Source organism: Buteo buteo, chromosome 20 (genome assembly GCF_964188355.1).
Source record: "Buteo buteo chromosome 20, bButBut1.hap1.1, whole genome shotgun sequence".
NCBI classification, from domain to species: Eukaryota; Metazoa; Chordata; class Aves; order Accipitriformes; family Accipitridae; genus Buteo; species Buteo buteo.
Window position 1 is genome coordinate 2,675,830 of NC_134190.1, and position 27,861 is coordinate 2,703,690.

The following is a 27,861-nucleotide window of genomic DNA, read 5'->3' on the forward strand; positions in this document are numbered from 1 at the left end:
AAAGTTTTTGATCCAGGTCAGGTGGAAGTCCCACAAATGACTTGTGGCAACAGAAAGAGCAGGCAACTAGCGCATAGAGGGGAAAAGGCAGCCACCAGTATCATAGCTGACTGAACGTAGAATTACATGTCACAGCCCAACAGAAAACACGTATCCCTAAGGAGTGGGGTCAGGGAGGGGCTGGGAAGAGGCAACTTGGAGGGGGAGAAAAATAGTCCAGACCAAATACCAGTTTGAGTGAACAGAGATTCCTATTTAGACTTTAGCATCAGTTACCTGACAGACTTCCTTGTTGGTTCCTAGAAATTCACAGTTAATTTTGTTTATGGCTACATGTGGCACGATGAAATTTATCTTTTGAAGCAGCACAAAAATTCAGACCAACAACTCCTAGTATTTCAGACTTAGTAAAGATAAGGAAGCAAATTTTCTCCTGGCAAGAACAAGATATTTGCAAACATCTAAAGTGGTTTTGTAATTTTATTATTATTTACAAAATACTGTAAAATTCATATCTGTCCAGCTTGCACATATCAATGGTACAAAAGCCACCAGTTACATCAGTACTGAATTATAAAAGTTTGTTTCAAAATTACTGAAAAGCACACCTTATCCAGTATTTTTTCCATCCAAGTAAATATACAAATCAAATTAAAAAATATAAGTATTGTATCTTCTTTGTGTTTCAAGACACAAGGGATCACAAAACCATTCAACTTTTTTAGATCCAGGGTAGAATTCTCATAGTGAGCATTTTAATGCAACTACCAACTATTGTTACTCTCAAATTAAGCATTCTCTAGAGTGATTAAAAAGATTTAAAAATATGGGGAAACAGAAACAACTTCTACAGGTTATTAGGGTTAGGAGATGGGAAACATAACGATCACAATTCATGCAGTTGGGTCACTGCTGAAATAAAATATTCCTCGTTGAAGGCGTTCAAGTTAAGACCTGAACAGGACTGGTAGATAATTCTACTAGAAACACTTAATGACTGCTGCCATGATACTGGGAAGGTTATCACTTTTTAATTTTTATAAAATACAAATTTTTTTAGCACATTATTTGTTGTTTTTAAGTCAAGATTCACACACCAGTAGACAATGATCTCCCTCAACAAACAAATCAAAAGCAGGTTTTGGTACATTGCTAACAACATGATGTACTAAATAGTTTTTTGTTGTTGTTGTTGCTTAATCCAGCATATTTGATAATACTATACAGGAATCCTCACAGAAAAAGAGGACAAAATTGAGGTTTTTGCCATAGACAAAAACTTTATAAAAACATAATACAATTAAAATACAAAATATATATAGTACATGTCAGATCAGTTAGTAGTGGCATTTGAGGTTTCTGGAGACTGAAGAAATTCATAGGGATCATGAACCATGTCTTGCTGTTCTCCAACACTCAGATGAGAGGGGCTTCCTGTAGAATACAGGAAAAAAAAAATTCAAAACCTTTAAAAGTACAGAAAAATAATGGAGAGATATTTATATATAGAAACAGCATGATTATTTCACATGTTCCTTTCAGACTTTTAAAGCAAAAGAGACATTTAAATGATATTTAAACAGGAGATTTTGGAAAAGAAGTTACGAGGTTCTTCAGTAATTTAGATACTTTTTAAAAAAGCAGTCATTATTCTATTACTCTGAGTTGAAAAATTATACAAAATGTAATTGAGTATCATCCAGCCAACATCTCCTACCCTCTCAGAAATAGCACCAAATTGTTAAGGGGTATGTTACCCTATCATCCTGTCTTAGCACTGAATTTTACAGCTGGAAGACTATTGTAGACTCCCACCTGTTAGGTGCTGCATATGCCAAAGTAAAATAAACGTTACCTACTCATCAGTATTTCTAACAGCATAAAATTCAAGTGCACATAGGGATTTGCCACTCAGTATCAATTTACTTCGCAATTACTTCAATCATGCCTCGTCAAAAAATAAGTAACTACAATTAGTGTTCTTAATTCCGCAGGTCAAAAGTATGCCTTCTTAGTTGCCTTTGCCATGCATATTTAAAAATTAAAACATGATCCTGTAGTCAGCACACTGTTTTATCAGAGTAGTTTCATACAAAGATTTACATAAATCAAAATGTAAGTTTTAACCAGTTTCAATTAGAGCAGAAGTATTGCAACTTCTGCGACACAAGTAACTTTACCAAGATGATGTTGGTCTCTTTCAGAGGTATTGGAAAGGGAACTCAAATTGGATGATGGCCGGGATCCCACTCTGTCAGCCTGAGCTTCATGAAGGTCCTGCAGCAACTTCGTTGTTTCATCCAGATGTAAATGGTTATCATCATGATCAAGCTCCTTCTTCACTTTCCCTAAGGGCCACCAGTTACCAACCAAACCCCATAATTAGCACATGCAGATTGACTCATGAATTACAAAGTCACTATAAAAAAATTCTAAAATAAGTTAACACAAGTGTTGTCTATTACACAAATGATGTCAGCTTTGCACTGTCCTTTGCACTTCCAAAAGGCAACAGCTGCAGAGCTGTTTTCAGTTTCAAGAAATACATGTTGAAATGTATTTGGCGATACTGGACAGTGAAGGAGAGTGCCACAAGAAATGGCTGAAACTGAACTGACTCCCAGTATTTAAACAGCTATAAGAGCTTAATTTGTCTTCCTCATCTGTTAAACTTCAGACATGAAATAATGCATTTAGTTTGCAGCAAAGGAGAGTAAGTCAGTAGAAAGATTACTTAAATATCTAACTTAAAATACAGTTAAAATAGAAGATGTAATTTATGGAGGTGAAGAAATCCCCATCACAGAAAGTTTTTAGAACAGTATCTTCTCCAGCAACACTGATTTTATAGTAAGCCAAATAAAATTGGAAAGAACTGCCAGTATCTGCCAACATACGCTGTTCTTTCATCTGAAGACTTAAAAAAATTTCCCTCAACTTCAAGCTGGAAAATAAACTCTTTCCCTTCTCTTTGGGCTGTCTTCAATGCAGACCTTGCTAACTTTGCAAGAATTATAAGAAATAATGCCATAAACTCTCTCCAGAAGCTACATTATCTAGAATTAGAATTATCTATGATTATTTACAGAAAGATCAAAGAAGAAAAATATAAGCAGCTTTCAGTGGAGCAAGAAATTCGTAGTAAGATTGATATGGCTAAACATTATCTATAAAAATGGATATTTACTAATTTTTTACTGAACTGCAATAAAATTAGTGTGTAACAGCATAATCAGAGCTTACAACTGCTTTTCAAAGAATACTGCACCTATGGGAGAAATCTATAGAAATGTTTTTTTTCTTTAAGCTTTCAATAACCTTGGTTATGTTTTATAATAGACAGTTTGGCATCTTTCACATTTTGAATTACAAGTATCTTAAACCATAAGCACTATTTTTTTTTTTTGTGATGACATTTTTTAAGACATTTGACCAGCTCAGCAGCTGGCAGAAATGGGAACATTACTTTCTGTACTATTTAAAGGAGGATACCTATCAAAGATGTGTATTTGAAAGTATCCTAATACTTCTATGCATCTGCTTTATTTGAAGGTAAAGTCTTTCCAACACCTATAGTTTCTTCTGCTTTTTGTTTTGGGACATTCCAAGTGGTGATATGATTGAGCCTCACATACTTAACTACTTCCCAAGTTATTTCAAAAGACAGCATATGAAGCAGTAACATTTCTGAGACAAAGCTCCACAATGAATCTTAAAATTTGCATTACTATGAACACATAAAAAACAAGCAAAGCTATCAAAATTGTGAAGTACAAATACTTTGGTTTCTTCAGTGGTACAGGAAAAGTTAGCTTGGCTAGCACATGGATGTCTCAAAGGAAAAACAGACCAAGGTTTCATTTATCTTGTACCAGCCCTAGACTTTAACCCATGTCAAATGTAGACTTATTACTACTTTTTGAACACGTTTTTATTCTTAGCAAATCCAGCTGTTACTTTGCCTAAATGGTACAACTAAACCATAATTGATGTCTTGTATATTTAATTACTTACCTAATGAACTTAACATAGAAATATCAAGAGATACATCAGAATATGGTTTCATAGACAGAAAGTCCAAGTCAGAAGTGTTACTGTCTCCAGCAGATTCTCCAACCTATTAAAATACAAGAAACAAAGACTAGCAATAGTGACAAGCTGTCATAATAACTTTTTAATGTTTAAGGTAAACGCATGAATCCACACTCTCAGAAGTGTGTATCACAACACTTGAGACTGGAGCATCCATAACCATCTCGGCTAACCTGCGGCTCACAGGCAGCTCAAACATGGTTCCAGGACAGACCGGTCACATGAATAGCAAGGGATCTGCACAGCAGTCTAAGTATCTTTCATCTCATCATCCGGGACTGTTGAAACCAACATTACTGAATCCTCTGGGACTCAATTACATGCTCAACTCATCCCTGTCCCATGGCAGAACCCTGGTGGGGGGAAGCATTATCAGTATTCCCCATCATGAACCACTCCCAGATCCTCTTTTCCCTCACCTTCTTAATGCAACACTGGATTTATTGGAATTTTTAGTATGTGACTAATAAAACCAGTTAGGTAGGCCTCCCCCTACACAGCATCAGCTGGAGCTGGTCTCTCCAGTATTTTTTCTGTAAATTTGGATAATGAAATACAGCCTGCACTACAACAATTTCATTTCTTCCATACCTGTTGCAATGCTGCTATGTAATGGCAAAAAATAAGAGATCAAAGTAAAAGTCATTAAGCTTCAAAACGCATTCTAACAGAATTCTCTAAGGTTGCCTATTCCAGCAGGAAAAATAAGACATGCAGGTAAATACACAACCAGGTATTATCTTTTAGAAATATGAAAATGAAATTTAGCACTTTCATGAATTAACTTAACCAGTCACCTTCTAGAGAGATACAAACCTTTCCACAAAATATAAGGAATATTTATAAAACTATAAATTTTATTAGTTGCTATAATGTAATCTATATAATTTTTATGTGAATTGCCATGGAATACAGTGCATATCTTCTGTTGTCACATATAATTTGCAAGATAAAACCTGTACCACTTAAAGAAAGATTTGATTACTAACCGTGAAAGCGTAACATGTGCATTATTTACCCCTACTTTCTAAAAGACATTTTCAATGGATGTGGTAAAACTGATAAATAGCACTGGTTTTTTTCCACTTTTACAGCAGACTGAACCTCAAATATTCATCAGCAGATCAAGTATCTTTCAGATTCCTAAGTGGTCTTCCTGTCTCTGAGATTTTAGTTATGCATGCTGAATTAGAAATACAGAACAACAGGACAAACAAAGCCACTAACTAAAATAGACTGAGTGTCAGAGAATCCGTTTTAAGTACTGAAAGCTTATTCTAGATACTTGAATCTTAATAATTTTAATCTTCTACCTCAGAACCTCAGAGCATGCAGCATGCACATCCTTGCACTGAAACAAAATGAATGTCTCAAGGCATTTTTTTTTTTTAAACACAAATCACCTTACCATAATCTGTTTGGAAGAATCTGGACAGGTATTACGCAACTTGTGTTCTTCTTTTATGAGAACTGGCAGAACCTAAAGAACAAAATCATATTTTAGATCTTAGCATTTCATAGCTTATACTTGTTTCCTAAGAATACTCTTAAGTCTGTGTAATTTACTGGTTTACCGTGATCAGATCCTAGGCCACCACAGAACACTATCATGTTTTATGATGCTTGCATAGAACCTTTACACAAAAAATAAAGACTAGCTCTTCCCTAAAGGGTGACCATATACATTTCTATAAACAATTTAGAACTAACCAGGACAGCCTCTTAGGACAGCGTCTTTAGGACTAACTAACAGTCTCTTCTTTATCATATACTCCACTTACCAATCTTTTCTGTAGTATTATATAGAACAGATGCACATTAAATAAAATTAGGGATTTGAATGTTGGAAGCCCAGAGGACATAACTTTCTCTACTTTAAATGACAAGACACTTTTTCCCATGGAAAAAACCCAGACAGACTGAGTATCAGCATAACTTACTTTAACTTCATCCAGGGGTTTTACTGGGATGTTTCGCCTCTAGAAAGAAAGAATACTAACAATTAGTTTTATTCAACATAAGGGAGAGACCTCTCTCTTCTATAATTTCAAGTATATTCAAACACAAAATGAGAGACAGCTAACCTTTTCACATATCTGTAATGCAATTACAATGTAACAGTTGCTGTTTTGAAATATTTCAGTATTATGCATTTTAACTAATCTCTGAATCCCCTTACACTATTTCTTCTGCCTATGAATTTTATATTCAAGTGTGGTACCTTAGTCATTACTTCAGTAACTTCTGATTCCAAGTCATTTAAGTTGCACTTTTAGAGCTATTCATTCTTACTCAAATGTAGCAGCCCAAAATACTCAAGCATAAAACACCATGGCACATCATCACTGAAACACATTTAACTGTACAAAATCTGTACATATCCACATATGTCACAACTGAACAGCATTTCTAAGTGCAAATAGCCATTAACCATTTGAAAGGTATTCAGAAATTCTCATTTGGAACAGTATCCATAGAACAGGGTGGCAAAAAGGGAAAGGCACGTTTTATTTTAAAGCTAAGTTCAATATGTTGTATACACACATTTCTAAATGTAGAAGAATATTCAAAATACTGTTTTTGAACTTTTTGAACTTTCCAATTTTTTTTAACTAACCTTTACATTTCTTCCTGCTTCAATCTTTTTCCAGTAGGGACTGGAAAAAAATACCCAGAAAATTCTGAAGGGTCCTCTGTATTTTTCATTCTATTGTCTCCTTTTCCCCAAACATCACTTAGCCTTTTCTACTTCTAAGTCTGCAGAGATTATGCTAAATCTCATTCTTCCATGTCAGGAAGTCCGAGTACTTTCCATCCTCCCCCCCGCATCCCTTTCTTTATTCTTGAATCATTCAGAATGTCATGATTTTAAACAGCAGACAATTATTTCAAACTAAGAGAGGTTTTCAGAGTGAAGATAATATGAAACAAGATTTTGCAGTTTCTGGTAGTCTATTTTGTCTTGGGAATACAAAGATTCCTACTGGAATTATACACACTTCTGAGAAAAATCTCTTCTCCAGTCTTAGTATGAATCTCCTCGGTAAAGTGCTTTTGGAAATAAGTTAAAAGTTTTTCCTTCAGACATACTACATGAATTTAGAAGTTAGCACTGTTGGGTAACAGATACCTGTACAGTGGTATTAATCTATTCTCCAACATTATTTCAATGTTCCAAATAATTAAACCTTCCACAAGGAATATATTTTGCACTTAAATTGAAAGCATTGCAATATAACTCAGAAGCAGATACATATCATGACATTGAGTGACAGGGCTCCCCAAACACCATTCAGTTGGTTGGCCTTTTCTCCCCACTGCTGTCTTGCACCCCCCTGCCTCTTCCTTTCTGCAGTCACATAGTGAACCACATTGGAGAATTGATCTTGCTGAAGAAAAGAAAAAGATTACTTGTCTGCTGATTAATTCAGTTTCTAATTTGGCTCACCGCATGGCTGCATGAACAGCTAAGCCTGCACTGCTTAAACTGACAGTGAAACAAAGCATCTCATACTACATTAAAAAACAGAAACAGGCCCGTTCTTGTTTTGATGAACTTGTGACATTTCTGTGCATCAAGGACACACCTGCTTTAGCTGATAAATAGTTTTGGAATGATCTCCACTAGTGATCTGGTCCAGAAGATCATCTACTATTTTCTTGCTGTAATTTCCAGCGTCCTTCACAAATTCTTGTAAGCTAATAGGAATGGAGATATAAGCATTACAGAAAATGTTTACTTTCGTAAAAAATATTTCAACTTGTAATATGGTTTTCCCCAACTATGCTGCATTACACCTACATTTTCCTTGTTCTTTTACTTTTTTATGCTTCTTCAGAAAAGTAATAAAGGCCTTCAAGAAGGGTTGGTTGTTGTTTTGTTTTTTAAATGGAAGTAAGTGTATGTGCAAACCTGTTTTTCACAACTACCAGCAAATTTTCACTTGAACTATCATTGGTACTGGGTTTAAAAAAAAAAAGCACAGAGAAGCAAAAAGCTTGTGATTAATTCTTTCCCTCCAAAATTAACAATTTAATGAAAAGTGGCATTTTCCTTTTCAAGTACTTCTGTTTTGAACCTCCTTGAAAAATATCACTGTGTTAAAGTCACTGAAATCTATTACTTGCATATCTAAACCTACTTACTGCTGGGTTTAAAGCAAAATGCTAAATCTTTAGCAGCCTACAATATCCTGTGGTCAAAGGCCCTAATAGCAAGATCCATAACAGCCTTGCAATAAAACAGGGTAACTTAAAAGTGCAAATGGGAAAAAACCAAAACCAATAAACCAACCCCCCAAAAAACCCAACCAACCAGGATGAAAGCTAGCTTCAAGTTTTATAGTGAGTTATTTTAAATTTAAGTTTTAGAAAAAAATATCAGGATTTGGAGGCTCCTAGTTGACATTTGGTCCAAACTGCTTTTCATAAAATTGCGATGAGAAGTTAGGCCTCCTAATAAGGAAGCGCTTACCTTAAGGCACACTGTATCCCAGTTTCATCACCATATGCTGAGTACAAGAGTTCCACTTCATCTGATTTCAAATCATGAAATATAGAATTGTTTTGCATGGAAGGTGCTGTACTAGCACTTGTAAGAAAGGTTACTAGACAGGTAGAAGAAAGACATGGCAAATGATTAACACAAGTGTAGAAGATGACTTGGGGGGAAAAAGAAAAACAAAAAAGATTTTGTTTTCTGAAACAGATACAGAAAGTGCAGTGTATTTTTTCCTCCAACTGAAATCAAGAGCAATTATCTCAAGGACACTTCCAGACTCTAGAATCAGTGCAACTATTTTAACCATATAAATAAGCGTACTTACACTACTGGAAAATAAAGAACTAGTTAACCACCCCACTCCCACAAAAAAAAGATTCATCCCCCCACCTGCTTTTATATTTCTGCTTTTTGCAGATGTCTACTTCACTGTTGTTTGCCAGTCAGTTTCTGGCGAGCAGATTAAAAACAATGAAAAATGTAAATAATACTAGAAAAAAAAATCCACAGTTTGTGAAATCCTTGTCATATGATACAAAAATGCAAATGACCAAAAGGGTCTTTTCTCAACTTTTAAGCGCAGTTGCTCAGGAAAAATTATTTCCTCCAGAGAAAGGGGAGTACCACTATTGGAAAGCTTCTAGTGTGGCTATAGCACTAAGGCCAAACATTAATCCATAAACTCCTAAATAAGTTATGTTTAATAAGCAAAAAAATCAATTTAATTAAAACTGCATTCTGCTGTAAATGGAATAATTGTATATTACAGAAATAACCAAGTGAACTTTCTTTTGGAGACAGGTATAATCTGAAATTATTTTATATCAAGAAATGGCTCAAACATCTAATAACACAAAGTTAAAACATATTCTTTGGCATTTACCTTTATTTCTTCGTTCATCTTTAAAGCCCAGTGTAGTGAAGCCAGGTAATAATTTGCTTGACAGTGAACTCAGATCCACTGGGTGAGTTTCTTCCTCTAATAATTTGATTTAAAAGAAGGTAATAATTTTTAGAAAAACTTTTAATGTTTAAAATTTATTTATGGTGAATATTTAGATTTTGCCATTTTAAAACATTGCAGTTACCATAAAGGCTAAATGTCTTTTAATCTGTACTTTAAGGATAGGTAGTGTAATTCAGGTTCTCCATTTAAATTTCAAATAGATGCTGTAAATATGTTTCCATCTCTTATTCACAAGATCTATGGCTTGCTTAGTTATTTCACTTTTAAAGTGTACAGCAGCATCTGAAATTCTTCTACTAGCTGATTCACAAACATTCAAGATCCAGATATTATGAAGTGATAAAAGCAATTTCTTCTGTTGACTAAGTGGTAGTTTGTCTATAGAAACCCAGATACCATGTAAAGAACCTTGTTAAGATAATTACCATTATGGCTATAGCAATATTTTTTTCTTCTAAAGTTCTGAGAATTGCTTAATTAAAATGGCTCAAATAATTTGGAATATGCTTTTAAACTAAAAAAAAAAAAAAATAATAAAAAAAAAATCCCAACAACATGTGGGACACTTCCAGTTATTTGAAATCTCTCTGGCTGTTCTGGATCCTAATAGTAATTATGCTCAATTACTGAACAACAGAAAGCAAGTTTATCCCTAGAACCTTACTAGGATTAAAAATCCCAAAACAACAAAAAACAAACTACAACAAAAATTCAGATTATACTATTAGCTGTAAATTCAGTGTAACTAGTATTAACTACACAATCAAAAAATGATTCTGGAGCACAGAAACGTCAGGAAGCAGTACAGTACTTTATAGCACGCAGCAGAAGCTTGTTCTGCTCCCATTATCATCACTGTCTAAATTTTCAGTGGCATGATTTCAGATGTATTAAATCACATTAATTTTACTACTTTTTTCAGAAATAGGTAAGGGCATGATGGCAGCTGAGCTGCTCAATTTAATTCCAGAAAAATTCCAAATGAAAATTTAGACAGTAATAGAGTTACAGGCTTGTATCTCCGAATCAAAAAAATCAACAGAAATGTGACTAGTCAAAAGGGTTCATGCATTCATCAGAGCAACAATAGGTAAGCTGTGAATGAATTCCAATCTCAAAAGGTGCAGAGAAGGAAGTGCTAAATCAATGTGACATACAGCAGCATAAAGACTATGACATTTCATTCATTACAAACTTTCCAAACTTCTGCATTTTGAGCTCAAAACTAAAACAAGTGGAAAGCATAAGACAATATAAATATTGTATAGGACTAACACAAACAAAAACCCACAGAAAAGATCAAGGAACTAAAGAAAAACAATTAAGCAAAATCTAATTAACTTACAACTGAAATTGTAGCTAATAATTTAAATTAGGAAATTAAGACAGACAATTCTGAATTTACATCTGTGCACTGCACATTTACATAGGATTAAAGCACTTTCCTTCACCTTTTGTTTATTAGATTTTAACACTACAGGGTACTTGGAGCAAAAGCCTGTCTTCCAAGTTCTCTATAAAGTTGCAGCAATGTATAAGTGCCTATAAACAGATACTGTTTTACCTTCTTACTGTTAGCATCAGTAGAAGAAGAGTGAAAATTTGAAAGGCAAAGAGAAACATCTTATACTGGAGATACTAAATATAGCTGTTGGGGAAAATGGTTTGGGGAATAATTAAACAAAAAACAAACAAAAAAACCCTCATCTATACTACCCAGCATCTGTATGTACTTCTGTACATACTGTACATATCTGTACATATCTGTACATACTACTGTATGTAAGACTTCAAAATCTGCTAGAACATTGAACATTACAAACGTTTTCTTGAAAGATTATGGCATTTACCTTCTGCTTCTGGATCAGATGAATTTACTACACTAAATAATAAAGTTCCATCTCCATTTTTTTTCAGATAACCAATCTGTAAATAGAACCACAAAGATACAGAAGCAATCACTCAAAACAGTCCAAATTCAAGGAGTTGCTCACTTACACAGAAAACTATAAAAAGCATTTTTAGCTGTATTCAGATCCCACACTCTGGTATTCCCTTTTTAATACAGGAATCTTGGGTCACAGCTATTTATCACCACCTAGCAAATGCTTCAGAACAGAAGACTTAGGAGTAGAAGTTCGTATGTCATATATACAACACCTTATTCATCTTCCTAAATCAGATCCAAAGTATTCATCCAAAACAAAAACAATTCCATTATAATTAGTATGGAGCCAGGGATTCTGACTGCCAAGCCTAGAACACACTTTCTTTTTAGAAAAGAAGCAGAACTGCAACTCCTACCCACAATCTACCTCACTGTGTATTTTCAAATCTAGACTGAACTGCTTGTTTTCATATCTCACCCACAACTTTATCTAATTACTTTTATGAACATGCTATCAAAATCTTAAAGAGGAGGAAGTGCTGTTACAGACCTAGCAGAGCACACAAACACAATGCTAAAAAGACAGCCAGAGATGTGAAAGACAATAGAACACACTAAGGTCTGTAAAGATAGAGCCAGAACTGATGCAACAAACTAAGCTGATGTCAGAAACTGACTACACATGAATCGTGCAAAAAAGACTGTAACTTCTCAGGAAAGATGGAAAATGAAAACTATGTTCTCCCTAAAGAAATACTAGTAAATACTTTCAAGTAAATTGAACAATAAACCTCTCCCCTATTTTGTTTTCTTTCCCTCCCTCTTAAAAAGTTTAAAACTCTCAATACATAAGGCCAAAGCTAATGTTGGCATATAATAAAAATAGAGGTGACAAATGCTGGAAAAGGAATAAACAGGATCGATACATTCAACTGATGGCAAAAGCTAACAACGGCTGAACTCTTAAGAACGTGTCAGTGTTACCTAGATTCAGTGGGATCTGCAGCGGGTTGTCTAGCTGATTAACAGCCTAGACAATTAAGAACTGCATACCTAGAACAACTGTTTCTTGAACACTGCAAAACTGACTGCATCAGCACGAAAGGCCTTTTCAGTAAAGCTAGCACATAGCAAAAGATTGGTATTGCTTTAAAGGGTTTTTAAAAAGCCACCCTTACTTTGGAGGTCTCAAATAGCCTTCAATCCTAGCAAGTCTTCTAATTATCTAAAGAAACAGAAATATACTGAAGAAGCCAAACCTTCTCCCACTGGTCTTTGAGGCTCTACTTCCTAACCCAGTTGAGCCTAAGGTGACTGCATAACAAGGGCCATTGTCCAAGAAATAGATATAGAAGTTTGAAGACACAACTGCTACCACTAATGCTTCAAAGAAAGAGTTTCTTCTGCAACAGTTGTTAAAAAATAGGTGGAAAATGCAGGATGTAGCAACATCCTCATTTTTTTTTTTTGATTGCAGTGGTCACTAGAGTATGTGACAATGAGGAATGATGACAAAGGTGGTCATAAGACTCTACATGATGCAAGCAAAACAGAATAAACGTATGTCAACACAGGCCTGTAGCAAATGCCTGTAGCATTCAGTCCAACCCTAGCATGAAGTAATGAAGGAATCCAGTATTATCTCATACCTAAGAAAAACACAGCCCATAAACAGATCATGCTGAGGAAACTGCACTAACAGTATCACTGAGCTTTTCCTTCCAACTCTTGGAACAGCACAAAACCCAAACACATGGAACAGCATCAGAATCACGATCAAGATGATCAAACCTGTGGTTAGCACTGTCCAAAATTCCAACATGGACAAACTACTGCTATCTTCTCCTAGTCACTGAAAGACGTCTGTATTTTGTACACAAGCAACAACGTACTATAGCGGAACAGCTCCTACTTGTAGGCACAAGACTACAAGAGGTTCTGGACTTCTCATTGAAAACAGTAATTTAACACTTAAAAAATTCCTGAATTCCTTAGGTTGGGGGCAGAAATCCTAATAACCCTTCAACCTATGCCAAAGTTTGCTTTTTCTGAGGTTGCAACAATAAAAATAGCATGATGCTATTTTAATCACTTTCAATGCTAAGCGTTGCAATTAAGGAAGCCAGATTCAAGACTGAGCAACATTTCACTGTTTTCTGCAAGTGAATTTCTAAAGAAGTTCAACACACCATACAACTTGAGATCCATTTAGGACACCCTACAATGGGCTTCAGTGGGAACTAAATGATAGACAACTGTCACATTGGTATTCCACACAAAACATACATCCTAAATGTTAGTCTCAGAAAATATTAATACTGAAGCCTATTTCCTAAGATGAGACAAAGCATTCAATAGTCAGACACAAAATGGAATTGTGAACTTTGTTGTGCAGTAGACCTTGCTGTTGGGTAGATATCGATTGATCCTATCCCGAGCTTCATCTGCTGCATGTTCCACTAGTGCCAGGACATGTTCTTCAGCGGTGCTATCTGTCAGGCTGCACGCATTTCCCTCAGGTTCAAATATGCAACTAAGAAAGAGAAGAGGAGTAGCTGTAGAAATTAAAAGCTAAAACAAAACAAAGGGCTGATTCTGGGTTTGCTAAATAAAACCACCAGTCCCGCTCCTCTCCCAGTGTCAGTCTACTTTAGCATTTAAGTGGAATTATAATCATATTATGAAACTGAAGTTTTGCAGCAGAAGCTGAAAACTACCAAACTTCAAAAATTTAATTGTTTCTGTACCTTGATGAAAATAAAGGAAGTATTACAAAACGGAGATTGGGAGTAAAATTGCATTAATACAAGGTGAATGCTGTATGTGTCCTTAGTCTCCCACATGCGTGAATATGCTATTTTCACAAATTCCAAATAGAAAAATGCAGAAAATAAATTACATGATGAAGGAATGGAGACTGTGTAACTGTGATCTGAGAAAAAAAAACCCAACAGGCTGCATTTATGAGTATTATGTCATTTAGTTGCTTGTAGAAGTAGGACACTGCTCCCAGTCTAACAGGGAGTCCTTTAATTCCTATGTTTGTTAATATTGGCAATTAGTATTTGTAATCAGTATCAATCAGGCCATTCCTCCTTATTTAAATTACAGAATTTAACATTTATCTTTCAATACATCCCTTTTCATTAAAGCACCAAAACAGTAAAAACATAACAAACAAGCATACCTAAGATGGAACAGGACATATCTTAGCTATTACAGAAAATCAGAGAAAGGTAGTATTATAAGGGGAAGTGCGAAGATATCATAGGACATGGCAGTCTTCATTATATTATATATTTAAAATAAACTTTGTACATCGAAATCTTTCAGGGCATTATATGGACATTAGACACTAGGGCCAAACACCTTAGGTACTGGGTAGAGCATCTCCTCACACCAAATCCATTTCTCTCTCGTGGGTTATCTTCTTCCATTTGCTTAGCTAAGAATTTCTCTCTGTATAGAGATTCAGATCCGATACACAAGAAAGTTTTGCTATTAAAGACAATAAAAAGATCACAGGATCATACTATTATGAGACAAATGTGTTATACGATTTTTGTTTCATTGAAACTTTAAGAAAGGGTGTACACAGCAGGAAACTCCTCAACAACTGACACTTTCTATCACACTCTACAGAATACTTCATGGACAAGAATTTTGCAAGAATGTTCAGAAGGTTGCGACATCCTGGACAAAATTTTCAAAAACTACTTAGATATTAGGATGTCCAACTGATCAAGTCACTTTTTAAACTACAGTATAGAGGTCTAAACTGCTTTAATACTTTGCAAACATTGACTTCAGCTCCTTCTCTGTTTTTAACTGTGAAATACAAAGGCAAAAGTATCTGCTGTTAGGTTTGATTCTCCCCCCAAAGCTCTTACTGTACATCAAAAAGAATAATATCTATCCTACTGACGCCAAAATACAAGTGTTTAAAAGGTCAAGTTAATTAGAAAAAACAAATTCCAACTACTACAGTTACATGAACACTGAAAAGAACAGGAAAGTAAATTTATACCACAACTGATTATAAGGAAACTGGTATCAGGATAAAATTAAAGGTCAGTTATTTTTAACTATCTGAATTGTATGTTAAGGTAGATATTAAAGACAGAGCAGTACTATATTGCTTGGCAGTCTCAATTTCTTGCCCTGTTAGCTATCTGTATTTGAAGATGAGCACAGAAAAAGTGGCCAAGTACAAAGTTACTCCTGTAATGGAGTTTATGTAAAAATTAATTAGAAGAGAAAATCTATTATTCTGGGCACCATACAAACCAAATCATCATCTTTTAAAAAAACCAACCAAACAAAACCCAAACCACCTCCCCCCCAATCAAGTCTTGTTTACAGAAAGGTACCTTCAGTTAATTCCTATACACAATCCATTAAACAAAGAACAAATTGCACCTTGATAACTCTCCATGATACAGCAACAGATATGTTTCTGCATGCTGACATTAGAATAGTTCCAGCCAAAAAAATTACTCAGTTTAAAATTGCTTTTGAAGATACATGTTGCAGTCTCCTATTTCCATAAAACAACTACATTAAAATACTACTACTTCCATCAGACATTAAGCAGGATCATAAAAATGCTTAAAGTGTAACAAAAAAAAAAATGTGGCTGATTATAACTCTAAAGTTCACTTTTAACAAAAATGAGAGAGCATGAACTTGGAATAACAAGTTACATTTCACTTTTTTACTTTGGATGTTTAAGAAAGAAGCCTGCGGAACATATCTACATGATCAGATTATTTAAGACTTGCCTAGTAATGCTCTTAGTTTTATTTTCATAAAATTCCACTTGATATAATGCCTTAGAATTTAAATTCACCATCTATCCTAGGATGTCTATGTAAGTACACTGAACAACACACTTTGCTTGTAAATCACAGTATCCGCTAAAATCTCCTCATAAAATAGAAAATAAAACCCTTTAGTTAGACTAAAATTAGATTTTAACTATAAAAACATGACTTTGCGACACAGGGGTGCCTATTAGCTGGAAGACAGCTATTGCACTAGCAGTGTATTTTATGAAGAAGCTTAGTAAGATTTCATTGGGAAGATGTTATCATCTGCTCCAGAAATAATCTCCTGCATCTCTACAACCTGCCAGATAAGACTAAAGTTAAATAAAATAATTTACTGATCTGGGGCCACTTTGCCTCCCAGAAAGATCCTGTTAGGTTTTGATATAGTCAATCACTTTACAAAAAAGGACAAGATGCAGAAGGTATTTGTGGCTATGTTAAAAATGAAAGTACATTTCAAAGCATCATGAGAAGAAACTCTCATTATTTAACATAGATATAAATAAGGATAAAAATAGCTATATATACTTTAACTGTAAGTGTTTAAAAGAATATGCAGTGATTCTTTGAACTGTTTGTTTCAAGTTGGGAATCACTGGGTTATTAAACTAGTTCTATAAATAAACAAACAAATAAAATACAATAAAATTGCCCATTTACCCTATTGACCACAAGGAGAAAGGCTGAAAGGAGATTTTTTGCTCAATTCTTTGCTGCTGTCTAATATTACAAAAGCTGCAACAAACCAGTAAGCATGCCCATTAAAACCTTTACCTAATAACTTCTTTATTTTGCTTTTTGGATTTCTTGGTAGTCTCTGCTTGTACAGGAACAACTTCAGGGACAGGTTCCTCAACTGCTGTGTCTTCATCACCCAAAAGAGCTGCCTGCTGAGAAAAATCCATGTCCTGCATAAACGACATGCTGCGCTTCAAAGCTAACAGCCGTTCCTAGAATCAGAAAGGACAGAGCGGCAGGGACTTAACCTTTCCCTCATAGCCAAGATGCTATGATAATGGGATGGGATGGGAATGGCCATGGCCTTATTTTGTTCTTAATGCCTCGTTTCCAATGGCGATGCAACATGATTTGGTCATGGTAGCATGGCATCAGAATTTCTGCAGCCCAACTATCAAGAGAGAAACAAACAAACAAACAAAACTGCATATGCAAAGACAACTGCCTATTTTACACAAAACTTACCATAACTGCAACACATGCATACGCGCACACACACGCATGCACACACACAGAGCAGCTCACCAAAATAACTTCATTTTACAAGCCAACAACTGTATGAGTAAAAAGTGTTTGCATGCACGCATCTGTGAAACCCCTGAAACCTCCCCTACACCCACCAACTTAAAAAAAAAAAAAAAAAAAAAATTCTTGTTTATGCAGAAATAAAACTTAAAAGAGATCTTGTTTTCAAAGTTTCAACCAGAAGCAGTATTTTACAGTTGGGTTTTATAAACACAGATCTTAGTTGCTTCCACTGAGGCCGGTGGAAAAAGTTCCTACAGACTTCAGTGGTGCAGATAAAGCTGAGAAATAAGGGTATGGTTAAAACAAGAATGCTATCAAGCCCTTAAATACAGCAGCACTAACAGGCACTGCTATAATTAATCACAGATGGATGAAATAACACTTATCATTGTTATTAATTATGTTCCTTTTAAGTATGACAACACACCACCCCACACCACCCCCAACCCCCCTGAAGAGTTTCTGCTTTTTGTTTTTAATAGTTCTCTTACTTTGCTCATCATCTTAAAGCCCGTGTGCAGTATCTTCTTGGCTAGCTTGTAGTAAACAGTATCTGGTCTGTTGTAAGTCATTGCATTATCACACATCAGTTTAAAATCTGCCTGTAAAATACAAAACAAAAGAACTGTTAAAATTTTCATTTCCTTTGTTAAATGACTGGAAGATACCAATCCATCACAGCAGCTCTGTGAAGAACACAGCAATATTTTAGCAGTAGGTTCATGGAGTAAATGCAAGCCAAAAGGTCACACAGAATTGCAAAGGTTTGAGCCCTTTTTGCTTCAAGATGCTCACTTTTGTTTGGAATTGGCTTTTTGGTTACAAAAAAACCCAAACCGCACAACTTTTCCCTGAATGCCAGATGTAACATTTCCTCCTTATGCAAATGGACCAAAGAGAAGAAATGGAGAAATTAATAGGACTGAGGTACCAAGGTAAGTACTTTTTAGTGTTTTTCCCACCTTCTAAATCAGAACGGACTCGAGAAATACAATGACATCAGAAAGATACAAAGTGTCTTACATATAATTTTAATTCTAGTAATTTGACCGCTTCCTCAGTCGCTTGCATTAAAACAAAAACAAAAAAAGAAAACTGCAAAGCATAAGAAACAGTCTTCTGGATGCTCATTGCATGCAACAAAAAACAGAACAGCCAAGCCTGATTTTGTCTTCTCCTTTGAATGGTTATGTGTCACACATAATTTCAAGTAATTTTTACTGATGCAAGTTGTATTGGGTTTGTGTGGCAAGGTTCTAGTAGCCAGGGGGTTACAGGGGTGGCTTCTGTGAGAAACTGCTAGAAGATTCCCCTATGCCTGACAGAGCCAATACCAGCTGGCTCTGAGACAGACCCGCTGCTGGCCATGGCTGAGCCCATCAGTGACAGTGGTAGCGCCTCTGGGAGAACATATTTAAGAAGGAAAAAAAAGTTGCTGGGGCACAGAAACGGCAGCCGGAGAGAGGAATGAGGACATGTAAGAGAGACAACCCTGCAGACCCCCAGGTCAGTGCAGAAGGAGGGGAGGAGATGCTCCAGATGCCAGAGCAGAGATTCCCCTGCAGCCTATGGGGAAGACCACGGTGAGGCAGGCTGTCCCCCTGCAGCCCAGGGAGGTCCATGGGGGAGCAGATCTCCACCTGCAGCCCGGGGAGGACCCCACGCCGGAGCAGGTGGGTGCCTGAAGGAGGCTGTGACCCCACGGGAAGCCCACGCTGGAGCAGGCTCCTGGCAGGACCTGCGGATCTGTGGAGAGAGGAGCCCACGCTGGAGCAGGTTTTCTGGCAGGACTTGTGACCCCGTTGGGGGCCCACAGCAGAGCAGGGTGCTCCTGAAGGACTGCAGCCCGTGGAAGGGACCCATGCTGGAGCAGTTAATGAAGAACTGCAGCTTGTAGGAAGGACCCATGCTGGAGAAGTTTGTGGAGGACTGTCTCCCGTGGGAGGACCCCACGCTGGAGCAGGGGAAAAGAGTGATGAGTCCTGCCCCTGAAGAGGATGAAGCGGCAGAGACGTGTGATGAACTGACCATAACCCCCATTCCCCGTCCCCCTGCAACACTGTGTGGGGTAGGTAGAGAATCCAGGAGTGAAGTTGTGCCCAGGAAGAAGGGAGGGGTGGAGGGAAGGTGGTTTGAGCTTTGTTTTTATTTCTCATTATCCTACTCTGGTTGATTGGCAATAAATTGAGTTAATTTTCCCCAAGTTGAGTCTGTTTTGCCTGTGACAGTAATTGGTTGAGTGATCTCTCCCTGTCCTTATCTCAACCCACAAGCCCTCTGTTATATTTTCTCTCCCCTGTCCAGCTGAGGCAGAGGAGTCATAGAATGGCTTTGGTGGGCAGCTGGTGTCCCAAAACAAAGGTGCAACAGAGTCCACTGTAAACAGAACCAAAAAAATTTTGTTGCAGATTGTAAAAGCTTTTTCTAGGGTGCCTTTTTTCTAGTCACGTGCTACTGATCTGTAGAGTAAAGCATTATTAGAAGCTCTACAAAACACTGAATTAAGATGACATTATTGTATGCCTCTGAAAATTTCTGAAGTTAGCAAATCAATAATCAAGATTCATGCAGTAGTCTTTCCGGGCACTTCAGAAATTCGACCCTAACAAATTAAAGTGGCACCTGGTTTAAGAATGTATTTTTATCTCTTAGTAACTTTTCAATATTTAAACAACGATTGTTCAAGCAATTAGGTTTCACTTATTCTGTAGACACAAATGCAGATTTTTTTGTGCATGAGTCCACTATATTTGATGACAACTTGACCATGTGCAAAAGTGTATGCAAACAGAATGGTATGCTTTTTGAAAAGTTAACCCATTGAGTTTACAGACCAGTGAACAGATTTCCTGAGACAAAGATTTTTGAAGGTTACTATTGTGGATGGACATAAAAGTCTTTCTAAAACTTTCTCTGGCACCCAACAATTACAAAAAATAACCTTGCCCTACTGCAATCCTGATCAGATTCTGTAACAACAAAAAATTGTTTTATTTCCTGTTTCCATATAGGGGTGTCAGAGCAGTGCTCTCCTAATCATTTAGTAGTTGTCATCAAGCCCATATAAGCAAGTAGGTGAATAGAGTCTGTGACTTTCTACAGCATTTAAGCCATCTGACTTCACTTAACGACACCATCACAAAAATAGAAATTGAGAAGGTGACATGGAGGAGCAAACTATGAGCCAAAAAGCAGATGAAGACCATGTGAGCTATACATCTAGCGATGACCTTTGAAGTGCTGCAGAAAAGGACAGAGAAGAGTCTTTTGCTTGCCCAACTTTGAAGTAGACCCTTTTTTCAGCAGCAAAACTGATGAGTCTCCTGCAGCAATTTCCCCTCTTATAAATGCAGAAAATGGTTCTTGTGGATTCTAGTCTTAGATTATTTATTGGCTTGTGACTAGCCTCAGCTGATTATAATAGGTATATCAGAAATGAAGGATAATTGTTTGAGCAGGCCTTGTTTCAGAGGTCAAAAACCTATAGACTTCATTTCTGTATTACATAGAATTACAAAGGCATAAGCATAACTAGGTACACTCATATATCTAGAAAGTGAGTCCAACCTCTATGTCACTGTAAGCTGGAGACTTCTAGCAACTATTTATTGCTCCTCAGAGTATCAGCAGAAACTAAGTCCTTCATAAAAAAAAGAATCTGTCAGCCTAAACAGTACTGCAATTTTCTTTCCTTTTTTTTTTTAGGTTGCTATTCCACCAGCTTCAATATTGCAACCTTGCCTGTAACTAGAGGCACAGAGCTCCCATTCAAACTTCCTTTTTAAGTTGCTGAATAAGACAATCCAGCAAGCCAACAGAATTTAGAGACCTGAAGGCATTGCTGATGGCAATGCTATTATGAATCCTGCTTTACTATTTCCTGTAAATCTCTATACCTTTTTCAAAAAATAAAGCATACATAACAAAACAGTAATCTTTGCCAGAGCACCTATAAAAAATAAAAGCCATTCTTTCTCACCTTGCTGGACCTTTCAAAAGAAGAAATTAACCCTGAGAAGCAAGCCAATCCTCTCTGCCAAGTCTGTTGTTATATCAACACCACTCTAGAAAACAATAACACTGAAGGCAGCTAATAGAACTTCATGAATCAGTTAAAGAAAACTCCTTTCCTTCCAGGAGCTGGCAATACCATGAAAAGATTTCTTACTGCACTGTCTGTAAAACGACAATGCATCCAGTAAAGTATTACAGCAGTAGCAATACACAAAATAGCCAAGTCAAGTTGCCAATAAACTTGCCAAGTAAGTTTCTGCCAAAAGACCATTCCAAATGAAGTTATATGGAAAACAGGATAATTAAAGATAAAAAAATAAGTGGTTGAAGAACCTGGAATTCTACCTAAGCCTTTGTGATAGTCTTACTCCTGTTTATGTCTAGCAGCATGAATTCCATAGAACTTTAGAGCATGTTCTTGGTTTCCACAGTAATTTGTAGTAGATCGTAGTAGAATCTGACAAATACAGAGCTTCCACAGTGAAAAACAAAGCAAGATACCCATTCTACCACACAGAACATACAAAAGTGCTCAGTTCTGAAAAAATGCACATTAAAATAATTAATGTAAGAAAGGCTTCTATAGTTAAAAGGAATCTTCAGTTTCTTACTAAACAGTTTTGAAATAACTAAATATCTATTAATTCACCTTGAATTCAGTGACTGATTTGTATTCATTTGCTGCAATTTTTTCCTTCATCGTACCAAAATCCATAGGGTGCTTTATTATCATGGAATATCCTGGAGCAATGGCATCCGTGACTGGAAAAGCAAAAAACCCATGAGGATCTTTCCTAAAAATAAAAACAATACATTTAGATTTATATCAGCAAACAAAATTATCATTGTTTATATACCACATTCATAGTATAAAAAGAATAGCACTACTTAAAAAGAAAAAACACTAAGCGCACTCTCATAAAACAGAAGCATATTTGAAAAATTTCCTCATATAGGAGAGAATTTTGATTATGCATATGTAGACTTTCTGAAAGAGACTCAGCTAGTTCTTGAATTACTTAATTATTTCTTGTATGCTTTCTGTGTCTCTATCTACATTTCAAATGGGTCTTTTGGCTTCACTGAGTAATAACCTCTTCAATTCTTCTTGTTCATGAGGTCCTCTAGCAATAACTACAGTGTTTAATATTTTCAAATTAGTTCCAAATTCAGCTTATTGCCATGTAATAAAAAAGGAAAATTACTTTTTTTTTTAAAAAACATGAGGTACAGCATTAACAATCTTATGGAAAACAATAAAATAAAAAGCCTCTCCAAATTAAGAGGATTATCAAGTAAGCAGGTATAAACTTGCTTTGGTATCTGACAGATGACACAGAATAAAACAAAATTTCATGAGAACAGTCCAATCTTTTAAACTATTAAAATTCAGAACTGTTTTTTAATTCACAAATTAAGTCATTAGTATTTAATAAATTTATAATGGCAACGTACCCCTTGCCCAAAACACTTCCCCACCAAAAGCTAGAACTGCATAGTTGGTAATAACTTTCCTCAACTAATCTTTAAAAACCACCAGGTCTGACAAGGTTACGAAGATTACCAAACATACTACAGCCAGTCTTTAGGCACTATTTTCAAACAGAAAACCAGAATAAGAAGTTGTAAAGTAACACATACAAATACACATTAGAATCTGTTGACACAGCTGTAGACACAAGATGCTCAATACCTCTGAAGCTGGCGAAGGAAGTGTTCTAGTAATTGCTGGATCGGTGTGCTCTCATTTTCAGCTGCAGTTTGAGATGGAAACACAGGTAAGTGCAATGAAACAGAATATAGGTATATTTATTCATTTTAACGATAAATACCAGACAGAAAAAGCTTAACTACAAGTACAGCTTGTACTGACCTGAAGGTCAGTGAGACATGGATTTCAAAGCAGAAGCACATCAGATTTCTAAGCATACAGTAACTATTTCTTCTCCTTTACTACTTACTGAGTTTTAATCACATTAGAAACTAGTAGGTGTTAAGTCAGATGTAATGCTAAGTCTAGTAGTTGTAAGAAAATGTATTAACAAGGTGCAAGTAAGGTGTTATGTATTTTTATAGGAAAAGAAAAGTGCAACTTGGTTCCTCATATACTGCAGTTGGGAAATCCATGTTCTTGCAACATGTTATCCATTCAATTCTAATGGTTTCTTTACCATAACACCCATGCAATTAGCTTCTCTGAATCTTTTCCATCAAAAAGAAGAGTGACAAATAGATGCAGATTTGTACCAAGAGAGGTACTGATTACGATTTCACTTCCTGTACAGATTAAGCAATAAACACTACATATTTATTACCTGTTCCATGCACATATGTCAGAGAGACTAGCTTTAATGCGAAGTTTGGAAAACTAAAGCAGCAGCATGCTGAAATCTAGAATTAAAACTCCAACTCTTCAACATGATAATGCAGAGACATTTCCTTTCTTAACCAGAAGAGGTAAGGTAATTTGTATGCTTTTGAACGACATTTCCCAAGCAGATGACAATATAAGCCTTGTCAATATAGAGAGCAGGTTTTAGCTTGTCAGTTTTTCAAGGCTCCGGAGACATGTAGCTTTGACCAGAAAATTTCAGTTACCCCTATCAGGTCACCTTGACAGTTGATGGACACCATTCCTCAATTTAATGTGCAGTCATAATTAGAAAATTCCTCAATACATTACTTGACCAGTCAATGGGCAGTGTTCCAAAGACCCAACTTTTTGCTACTAAGTTCCTTTTCCAGGCATATGTGTAGCAAGATCATGATGTATTTGAAAATTCTTGTAAGTAAAAGTTTCCACTGGATAATGTTGAGATTTAACTATCAAGCAATGGCTACAGGCAGAGAAAGCATGACAAAATCTGAAGGGATTAAACATGCAGAAGTTACCACACGCAACTGATAAGTATTTTGGCTAGTGATGAGAATTAAAGATTGGTAAATGAAAACTGGGGGGACTATGGTCTTTAGAATCATCCTATCACAACTTACTGCCATACTTTTGATGAAAATAGAGATACTAAAATTAAAATTCCACATAGGTTATAAAAAAAGACCATAACAACAGCTAAGCAGTCTCTGCAAGATTCTTTTCTCTTGAACCGAGCAAAACTTTGTTTCAGACATTCTGACCATTGTTCTGTAAATGCTAAGGAAAAGGAATTAGGTCAACACTACGCACAGTAATACTTTTATACTAGCTTTATTCTGCCAATTAACAGAAGCCAGAGACAGATGTCCTTGGCAAGTTCAGTCACATGAAAACAAACATACTAAAACCCAAAAGCACCAAGAGGAATATTGACTTTTCAGATAGCAGAAAGTTCTGAATGTTGGAAAAAATAAGGTCTCTAGATTTCAGCAAATCCTCATGGAAATTGTACATTTTGGTACCTTTGACAAAAGCTTTGTTGTGTGTGCTTTTAGAAACACCCAAGGTGATTTAATTTTTCATATTGCTCACCTGGCTGAGTTCTGCATGCTCTGACAGGACGATCTGGAGGAGGTTCAACCTCCACTTTTTTCCCAGGATCAAAGTCATCAGTTTCTCCTTCAGTGTCACACTGTTCCTTCTCCCTTTTCCTCTTTTTCTCTTCCTAGCACAGCAGGAAGAAGACAGATTTCTGAAGAACGTACTTGAAATATGCAATCCCACATACCAAAAGGTAAGAGACAGTGATTTTTTGTTTGGAATACTCTGAGCCGTAATATGGTTTAAGCAATAGTGCATCCATTTGCACTGTCACATTTTCAATTTTCTTCTCCAATTAAAGCTAATACAGTTCAGCTTTTGCTTCTTTGTATTCAATATACTATCGTTCTATCATTAGTTACTGTACTTTTACTGAAAAGAATGTTAAACACTGAAGCTATTTATATACATATATATATTTATATTGCATGATAATAAGCTACACCAGAGACCGAAGAAAGTTAATTTACTATTCAGTAAAAATCAATCTGTAGCTCTGCTTTGATCAATGTGTTTTTGTTGTTTGGTGCATTAAATAGGAGTCAATAAAGTAAGCCATCTACAAAAGAACCGTAAGAAATGCTTTGTAACAGTGGTGGCAATTAATGATCTCTTCCTGAGCTTCAAAGCAAAGGCATGCCTGAGTCACTCCTATAATCTCACAGTCATTATTCATGTTTGCACAGAAAAGCATACTTTCATTAACTTTGTTCAGACTACAGTTTTGTTACTTATCTTTTCGTTAGCTTCTCTTGCAGGCACTAATAATGAAGTTCTGGGGGAAAAAAAAAATCCACCCCACCCCCAATTTAGCAAAGGCAAAACAAATAATTTGATTTGATGCTGCAAGATCTTCTATTAAAGACAGTTGTTTTGCTACATTTCAAGTCACAGCCATACTCTTAACTGAAACATTTAAAATGTTTGTACAAAGAAAATTTTCCTTGTATTCAAGAGCTTCTGAAAAATCCTACAAGATATATCACTTTCATGTAGTACAAGCCTAACAAATAAATCAATTCAAAATGACAGATGTTAGCCATACACACATATAAAGTAGTACCAAAAAACTGTCATAGGAGAATAGTAAACCTACATGACAGAAGAGAATTAAAAAGCAGAGAGGTCAGAGAATCATTAGTACATAAAAGAAATACCATTAAAATGAAACTATACAGGTAACTGTACCGTCTTCTTCTTGCTGATTTCAATCTAACTCCTAAAGGTTCAGCACAGACAACTAAGGTGATCATACCATTTGCTACTAACAGAGCTGCAAAGCCTAGCCTGCAGGTTATTCTAAACAAGAGACAGCAAGACTATTGTACCACAGTACTCAACAGATCAGATTTCAGAAAGCTGTTTTGAGTAAACATATCAATTTCAATGTCCAATAACTTGGCATATCTCAGGAAAAGAAATGCAATCTAGATTTATTTGAAAAGCTGAAAATACCCTCCTCAAAAGGGTAGAAAAACATGTTTCTAACCCCGCTGAAATACAAAACATCCAACTTAAAACCAGAACTATTCATACTTACAGACAAAGCAAATGAATATGACAAACAAGCAGTTACAAGAAACGAGCTTTTACTTTGTTAAAAAAAAATAATCACAGGGATATCTCTTTTAAATGGGAGAAATACACCAAAACACACAGAGGGGTTTTCCACATTTGGTGAAGGGCTGTCTCCAAACAATACGCTTCTTGCGACAGTGATTACAAAAAAAAAAAAAAAAAAAAGGTTCTGATACTCCACACCAGATTTTATATCTGATAAGCAAGCATGAAGAAGACCGGTATGTTTGAATTCTAAAAATCACAGTTTACCTTTCTCTTTCTTCTTTCCTCATCATCTAGATGCTTTTCTTTTTCCTTCTCAGACTTTTTTTTCTTTTTTTTCTTCTTTTCTTTATGTCGTTCTCGCTCATGATCTGATCTGTCATCATAGTAACTAGAATCATGCCCTGACCCAGAAAGTTCAGTCACTTCACTTCCTCCGACTTTAAGCACCAGCTTTAGAGGTTTTTCCAAAGGCTTATCCACATAATCTAAAATAAAAAAGTAAAACATCTCACGAACGCACATGGAAGCGATAACAAACAGCAATTATTGCTGCGCCTTCTAGAAGTACTAGAACTTGCTGCGGGTTGAAAATATGCGCAATACGTTTGGAGAGAAAAATAGCAGCCAGGGCTAACAAATCCCTGTTAAGAAACAGTCGTTCAGCACATTCTGCATCATGCTTTTCCACAGACCCGCAGGTCTGGAGTAAGGTACTGCAGTATGGAACTAACTCCTCGGCTCTCCCAGAAAACGCTCCCGAAATCCTTGTCAGAGGAAGGTGAAACCCAAGCGCCGCCCGACCAAGGGCACAGACCGGCATCCCTCGCCGACAGCCGCAGGAACCACCAAGACCGCTCGGTCTCAAGGCCCACCAACACCACCGCCCGCCCCAGGCCCCTCCGGAGCCGCCTTCGCCCGGCCCCGGCCGCCGCCCGCCTCCCGCCTCCCTCAGGCCGCCGCCCGCTTCGCCTCCCCCGCTGACAGGAGCTTCGCTTCCCTCCGCGCCGCCTCCGTCCGCCTCTATCGTCTCCCCCCGCCCCCGAGGTCTTACCGCTGTAGGCGGTGGCGGAGGCCGAGCGCCATTCCGCCTTCTCCGCTTTGTGTTTCTTGTGCTTCTTCCCCATGGCGGAGCCGGCCCCCACCGGCCGCCGCCTCCTTCCCCTCGGCGGAAGCGCTCGGGGCGGACGCGGCTCCTTCCGCCCCGCCGCGGAGGAAGATCCAGGTCAAGGCGGGAGGGCGGCGCGGCGCGGCCCTCCCCTCCGC

The 27,861-nt window shown here is 36.7% G+C and overlaps 1 protein-coding gene across 8 annotated transcripts; it reads right to left on the reverse strand.

Annotated features, from left to right (window-relative positions):
- Positions 1-436: 436 nt before the first annotated feature.
- Positions 437-27,810, reverse strand: BRD9 (bromodomain containing 9). 8 transcript variants are annotated; one of them, XM_075052380.1, is made up of 18 exons: positions 27,650-27,810; positions 26,863-27,083; positions 25,024-25,156; positions 23,251-23,311; positions 22,207-22,351; positions 18,035-18,145; positions 17,052-17,164; positions 14,818-14,946; positions 13,849-13,981; positions 11,411-11,486; positions 9,477-9,572; positions 8,567-8,699; positions 7,680-7,791; positions 6,033-6,071; positions 5,501-5,572; positions 4,015-4,117; positions 2,181-2,348; positions 437-1,434 (listed from the first exon to the last, which is right to left on the reverse strand). In XM_075052380.1, the coding sequence occupies exons 1-18, from the start codon at positions 27,720-27,722 to the stop codon at positions 1,334-1,336; spliced, it is 2,019 nt and encodes a 672-aa protein (XP_074908481.1). In that variant the 5' UTR covers positions 27,723-27,810; the 3' UTR covers positions 437-1,333. The 8 variants fall into 8 exon arrangements, with proteins under 8 accessions (XP_074908481.1, XP_074908482.1, XP_074908480.1 ...); XM_075052381.1 differs by having other exon boundaries at positions 14,818-14,907; positions 17,052-17,167; XM_075052379.1 differs by having other exon boundaries at positions 17,052-17,167.
- Positions 27,811-27,861: the final 51 nt, after the last annotated feature.